At 35.8% G+C, this 7,646-nt stretch overlaps 1 protein-coding gene across 1 annotated transcript; it reads right to left on the reverse strand.

Annotated features, from left to right (window-relative positions):
- Positions 1 to 608: 608 nt before the first annotated feature.
- Positions 609 to 2,922, reverse strand: LOC106312975 (BTB/POZ domain-containing protein At1g63850). The gene is made up of 2 exons (XM_013750686.1): positions 1,949 to 2,922; positions 609 to 1,880 (listed from the first exon to the last, which is right to left on the reverse strand). The coding sequence occupies exons 1-2, from the start codon at positions 2,612 to 2,614 to the stop codon at positions 948 to 950; spliced, it is 1,599 nt and encodes a 532-aa protein (XP_013606140.1). The 5' UTR covers positions 2,615 to 2,922; the 3' UTR covers positions 609 to 947.
- Between the last annotated feature and the right edge of the window lie 4,724 nt (positions 2,923 to 7,646).

Genomic DNA, 7,646 nt, shown 5'->3' on the forward strand with positions numbered 1-7,646 from the left:
TATGTCCAAAAACGCATCGATCGATCACTAGTTCGTCGGAATTTCCTCGGAATTTTGTAAAATCCCTATAATATTTCCTCGGAATTCATCGGTTTTTTCCGAGGAACACATTTTTCTTCGGAATTTCCTCGGAATATTCTGACGGATTGATATTTCCTCGGAATTCCGTCGGTATATTCCGAGGAAACCCAAAATCGGGAAATTCCGAGGATTTCATTTTCCGTCGGAATGTCCGTCAGAATACAGCTGTTTTCTTGTAGTGTTTCTTGTATATACACATCTGTAGTATACCCTTTGTTTCTTCAGGTAGTCACTGTTTTTGATGTCCGTATCAGGCATAACGTTGTTAATGAAGATATTAGCTTCAAGACCATACTTGAGATTGAAAACATTTGCTAATGTTCTTTCTGTTATGGCATGATACCTTCGAGTCTTTGTTTATGTACTTACTACAAACTTAAAATGTCCTCAAATGGTGTACGTGAAGCAATAGATTTTCAACATCATTTTAGTAGTACGAAACAAGAAGACAAAGAACCTCATCTAGATGCGTGATAAATTGACCAAGATTATAATCAGAATTAAAACCGTAACAAAAGCAGAGAAAGCATAGAGAAGGGTTCGACTTCAAAGTTACTTTTCAGATACATTGGAAATTAAGAAAACTTAAGAGAGAGAGATGTACAAAAATCGAGCTCTGCTTCAATCAAAATGAAAACTACTTCCAACGATCATGTTCATGCAAAAACTAATTCTAATCGTGATCGATGTCTTAAATTCCGATAAAGCTTGCACACCTCCCTCCATTCATCAATCCCCAATCCCGAGTTCAAGACCTCAGATTACCTTCTCTTTTGGATTTAAGATTCATCTTCTTCCCCATTGTCTGATCCTTAAGAAACAAGGCAAAGGTAGACGTGGAATAAACACATGGTTTAACAGATCTCTCAAGAGTTATCAGTGGCTGAAGCTATGTTTCTTAGCCGAGCAGGCTCCTCCTGACTCTGTTCTTTCCTTCTCCAGAACGCCCGTCTCCACCAAACTTCAAAGCCTCTCTGGATATTAGGACAGTCGTTCGAGTTCAAGAACCGATCAAACCACGCCAAGAAAAACTCTTGCTGCCAAGCAAGAGGAAGAGTGAGAATGGTATTGCTCAAACCATCCTCCACTAAATACCGATCCAGCCCTTTCGACGCCCTCTTCATCCACGCGAAATCGTCATAGAAAGGTGTCAACCAGTTCCTCAGCAACAAACACCTCACTTCCTTCGGTGTCAGAATCTGCCCCTTTCCAATCCCAACAAAGATCCTCGCCGTCACTCTGCTAATCTCAAACCTGTGAACAACGGGAACCTTACCGTGCACGTCAGACAGCTCAGAGAGAGAAGCCCACATAACAAGAAAATCCTCTGCGATCTGTCTATCGATCAAAATATCCAAAATCCAATGCAGGTTATCCGCTTGTCTCGCTATCTGATCTACATTCTCCAAATCAGACTCCGCCGCTTGTAGAAACTGACGCTTAAGCTTATGCAAACAACCATCACAAGCCAGATACAGCGACTCTTTCCTAAGATCATTACCAGACGAGTTCTCTCTAAGCATTTTCGAAACAAGCGTCTTCATGTCACGCCTCGCCTTCTCGTCTTTCCCCTCGAGAACTATATGCAAAAGATTCAGAAGCACCTCATCGTTGCTGCCATTGTTCTGACTAGCTTCTACAGAGACCCTTCTCAAAACTTCTGTTGCTCCTACGTTCTCAAGGTGTAGCTCAGACAACAACGAAGCAATCCTATGTTCTTCATCTTCAGACCACGGTGCTGCTTCCAAATACTCCAAACACGACAGCACTCCAGCATCAAACCCAATCGCTGCCGAAACCTGAACAGAAACAACAATCTGAGATTTCAAGATTCCAATCTTTCATTATAAAGTTTTTAACAAATAACCTTCAAGATACCAAGAACCCTAGACACGTCCTGCCTCATCATCTTCTTCCTTAGATCCCTACAGTACATTAACATCAACGTCTCTATATAAACCTCCACGTCATCACAATCAGAGATCTCGACAATGTAGGGAGACGACGACGGCGCCATCTGCTGCTTGGACCATCGATCAGACAACTTCACAGCGAAGAACCTACTGTGAGCTACGAGAATCTGCCTGTGCACGCACATCGTGATGCTAATCCCGTCTTTAGAGCTCAGAGTCAGCTTCACGTCGCTCGAAGCCGGGTCGTTGAACTGGTTCCCGGGGCTCCGAGTCATTAAAAGATTCGAAATCCGCTGCATTGCGAGCGCCTGCTTGTCCTGAGCCGAGATGACGAGATGGCTCCTGTTCGCGTTCGTCGTCCTCGACGAAGACGGAAGCGCGAGGTTCTGGATCTGAACCGGAGATCCGGCTTCGCTGGACATCATCTCGAATAGCGTCGGGCTCGCTCGGGACTTGTCTAGCATCGCCGGAGGAGGAGGAGGAGGAGACATCGGATTGAGAAGGCCCGCCGTTAAAGCGGAGTTGAACTTCGTGAAGCTCGAAGGGATTGATGAGTCTCGCGGCGAGCTGTAACCGTTCGCCGCCGTGGAAGTAGTCGTCGTCGTTGTAGAGAAGTCCATGACGGTTAGGATCGAAAACCGGGTCGGGTCGGGTCGGGTCAAAATCTCAGGTTCAAACTAGAGAGAGACTGGCGATGGTATCACTGCGGAAGGAGCATAAAAGACTGAACCCGGGTCGGGTTTTCGGGTTAAACCTAATCGGGTCGGGTCAAAATCTCAGGCTCAAACGAGAGAATGGCGATGCTCTATCACTGCAGAAGGAGGATAAAGACGAAAACCGGGTCGGGTTTTCGGTTAAACCGGGTTTTAACGGGCCCTGACCGGAGATTTTGGAGGTAGTTGCTCGAGTCTCGTGAATGTAATTGACAGTGCCAGAAGTTAATAAATGCGCATCGCTTAGATTTTAGTGCTGATTTTTATTTTACAATTATTATATTTACTTTCTGTGGTTTTTATCGATGGGTTTATCGTCATCACTGTGGATATTATTGGCCTTTGGTAATAACAAAGATGCTCGTTTTTTCTCGAATTTATCATTATCCCGTTAAAATCTGAAATGTTTTATTCTTGTTTTCTTAATTTGTTACTTTCTTAAAAGAAGAAAACGATGTAATTTATTGATAAAAACTCGAAAAGTAAATTGTTTTGCTTGTCGAGAAGCGATTAAATTTTTCAACGACATTTTGTTTGTAGTGTGGGCCAAAGCCCAAAGGACTCATGAGCCACGACACTGTGATGACGACTTTTATTTTGGAGGTTGCAAGGTACAATGTGTGGAGACCATCTCACTACACTATCATCAATCCTTTTTGTTTCATTCCATTTCAGTAGCCCTTTTCTTAGATTTAATCATATTTTATGTTTACTAATCATTAGATATCGTTTGATTTAAAAAGTTTCTGGATCATTAACTATCAATGTATAAATCAAAGAAAGGGATGTAACACTAACATCTACAATATAGGGATAGTGATAACATTACAGTTTTTAACTCACATACGGATTTAACTTTCCTTATGGTTTTTCCGAAAATATGTTGTTCTGTTATAGTATACTCTGATGTGTGATTCTGCTACATTTGATCATCTTGTAATCAATAGTTAAATAACTTGGTAGAAAATTTCATAACTTTAGAATATGGTTGTGACTTGTGAATGTATTTGTATGAATTGTTTCTTGAATTGAGGCTTACGAATATTGATTTTAGACTTGTTATGGGTTCAGAAATTTGGATATTCATACCCTCGTAAGGCGAGTGTAATGAAGCATTAAATCCCATATATTATGGTTGTATTGTATTCCTATGACTAGTGGGCTCTTCCAACATGTGACCCAATTTAATTATGTCAATAAGACATGGGCAGTATAAATTTATCTCAAAATTATTTAAGAAATATCGTATGGAAAATAAAATTTATATTATTAATCGAATTAATATTTTTGGTCCTTAAACAAAATTTAAAAAAAAAATTATTAATTACATAATTTGTTTACTAATGAACTGATCCCTTTTAAAAATATTTTATGTCAAAATATTATTTATCGTATAAAAGCCTAACATTTGGGCCGAAGAATCTCATACCTACTATTTGGTTACAATGAAATTATGCCAGCTCGGTTTTATATCATGATTTAGCAATTTAAAAGTTAATTATAGTTATGAGAAGTTTACGTTCACGTGCCAATCCTATCTATCTTCGATATTTTTCTCTTTTTTGTGTCATTTTGGTTATTGTTCGATATAAATATTGATTTTTGAGTTTATTCTCATTTCTTTCTTTTATTTTGGCCTGGGATTTAGAAAATGTTTAAGATTCAAAATTATTAAAGAGATACATACTTAGGTTAAGATATGCGTCTTGTGCAGATAAATATTTTATACTTATTACTTATAATATATTTTTCTGCATATTATGAAATAATAAAATAATAATTATATATTAAATAACTAAGAAATCAGTTACTATTATGTAATAAATTGGCTTGCACATATAAATCAAATGACTGCTCGTGTTTATTCACAATCATTTTAGGATAAATAAATCAAAATAATCAATCTTATATATCGTATATGATATATAATTAAATGTAAACGATATGAAGTATATATATATTAACATAAACACCTATTAAAATAAAATTATTTATTTATATGATTTTATTATCGTTGTATCTTATTATAGAAAAAAAATTAAACATTGATCACAAAAGTTTATGTGAGATTTTTAACAGTTTTAGTAATTTATACTCGTTTTGAAAAATTCAAAATACAACATATACAAAAAAACTAATTTTTAAATATATGATTAATATAATTGTGTAATTTATTCTAATAATAAATAATTAAACAAAAATGATAGAAAGTATACAGATTATTAAATCTTCGTTATTTAAAATCATTAATTATTATATATATCATAATCATATTAAGTAATTCCGTAGGTTTTATTTAAGGAAATAATATATAATAAATTTCAATTTGATAAATGAATGGTCCATAATAGACATACTATATAATATAACATTCTCTAGCAATTTAATTTTAGACTAACAAAATTCTCAATTGATTTTCAAGCCGCCACGTAAACAAATTAACATTTTAATTACGTGACAACTCAGCATGATATTTTTTTAGTTAGTACAAACTACATGTTCTAAACTTTTTAAATGTTTCTCTATTAATATATGAGGGATGTTAAACCATTGATCATTAATTTTTAACATAATAATTTTAACAGTTTTAGTAATTTTGTCGCTTTTTAAAATTTAAAATATAATATATACGAAAAAAATTATATTTTATAGCTAATTTGATTGTTTAACTTATTTTAATAATATAAAATTAAACAAAAAATGTGGATGAGATATAAATTGTTATCAAATCTTTATTATTAGAATCATTAATTGTCATATATATATTAGTCATATTTGGTAATTCAGTAGCTTTTATGATTAGTTTAATGAAAAGTATAATATATACAGTGTTATTGGTTTATATATTTTGATTGATTTAGAAATCCATATAGTATTTATAAATCCAAGTAAAATATGCAAATCCGGAGGTTTTCCCTGGGATTTGAGTCTTTGTATTTTTAACTAAAAAATCCAAACAAATCCATTCAAATCCATTATAAAATCAAATATATTAGTAAATCCGTACGATTGAATAACACTTGATTTGATACAGAATTTATGAATCATTAAACCAATAACACATGATTTTAATACAGATTTGAAAATCATAGAACCAATAACACTAGATTTAGTTCGGATTTTCAAATCCATTAAAATACAACAACCAATAACTCCTACTTAATTAGACGAACATATTTTCTAAGGATTTTGAATTTCATTCTGGTGATGGCACGTGGCTATAATTAAAGGTTGTAATGTTTCTCAATTAATATATAAGGGATAGGTGTATGTTCAGCTGAATTAATTAGTTTTTTTTTTAAGAATATAAAATTTATACAAAAAAAAATTACATCATGTGTGGTATGGTTGTCATTGTTCTAGTATGAATAGAAATGGAAAAAAAGTTGAGCCTAAAGTAATTTGCTAGGACTGTCGGGAAGCAAACCAAGCTATCATAGCCTTATCAAAGCGGGTTCGTCTTCCTCGGATGAGTGACGGATCCTTTTCGAACCAGTTTGTGGATGAAACCAAAGATTATAGTCGCAGTCTGATGATTTTTGCCATGTCTGCGTCCAATTCTCTCCCTCCATATCAAATGTACAGCTGCTTGAAACACATATCGTAACAGAAACATATGTGTCTTATCTCTTACTCCATTAACCAGAGCTTTCATAATTATGTCCCAAGAACATGAATAGCTTGTTCGAAGAATACTCCTGGAGAGATTACTCCATTTTTCTTCCGAGAAAGGGCAGCAGAAAAACAAATGTTATAGCGTTTTAAGTGGATGGGAACAAAGTATGCATTTCGCGTCTGCCAGCGAATTCTATTTCAGAACACGATCACCAGTACAGCCAGCCTGTTATGCATCACTATCCAAGACAGCCAGACAGGACATGTCACACCCATATCTCGCTTAACCGAAACGGCATGAATTCACATTGCCTTCACCAATAAAAATACTTAAATAGGCCAATGCAAATCTCATTCCCAAGGATCGAATTCAAATGTTTTACAAAAACGTACTAAAACGAATAGGAAACGCTTAAAACCAAATCACTAAGTCTTAAAATAAAATAACTTAAAGAAAACCAAACACCCGAAAACCAGCACCACACCGAGACGATCACTCCTGCACTTCCTCGAACTCACCTGAAAAAGAAAGGAGGGCTGATTATTTCGACCAATACTCAGTGAGGAAAGCTCCAGGAGCCCCGAAATCAATCACCAACAATCATCACACAACATAGCATAAGCATCTAACTTTAACATTCTGTAAATCGAAAGCAATCAACAAGAAACGAGGATAAACCCCGGCGGTGCCAACAATGAGACCACGCCACCTAAATCGGTACCCGCGTTCCTCATGTTGTCGCGTGAGAACTTTCATGTTGCGTTGTCTCCACGACATCACGCTGTCTCACGCCTTCACGCAATCAAGTTACCGACACCGGTTCACCCTTGATCCGCCACCATGTTCATACGTTCCACGTTGTCTCCACGACATAACGCTTCTACGTTACTTCATTTACAGGCACGCCGCATGCCCGCTCCGGCGATGAATCATGCCAACTCAAATGATTGCCACATAACCCAACAAGAAACGATGTAACGCCCGAGACATACATATATGTCATTCCACCACGTTACACCGGCACACATAGGCCTTAAAGCCTTTCTCTTACTCATTTACATCTCCCAATTATGAAGATATCATCCTCTTATAATAATAACCCCAATCAATACAATCATCACATTCAATCCTCAAACATCATTCAACCATATTTTAACAACCTTAGCAATAGATCTATGTTTTTCACACATCAAGCATCAAGATATTTATATATATCATATGTATAGTTATTTATATTAGTAGATCTATAGAAAGTAACAAATAAGGATGAATGATCAACCTAGACACTTCTACCATGATGAGATAATAATAGAAGGAGATAGA

This window comes from Brassica oleracea, chromosome C9, assembly GCF_000695525.1.
Source record: "Brassica oleracea var. oleracea cultivar TO1000 chromosome C9, BOL, whole genome shotgun sequence".
Classification (NCBI taxonomy): domain Eukaryota; kingdom Viridiplantae; phylum Streptophyta; class Magnoliopsida; order Brassicales; family Brassicaceae; genus Brassica; species Brassica oleracea.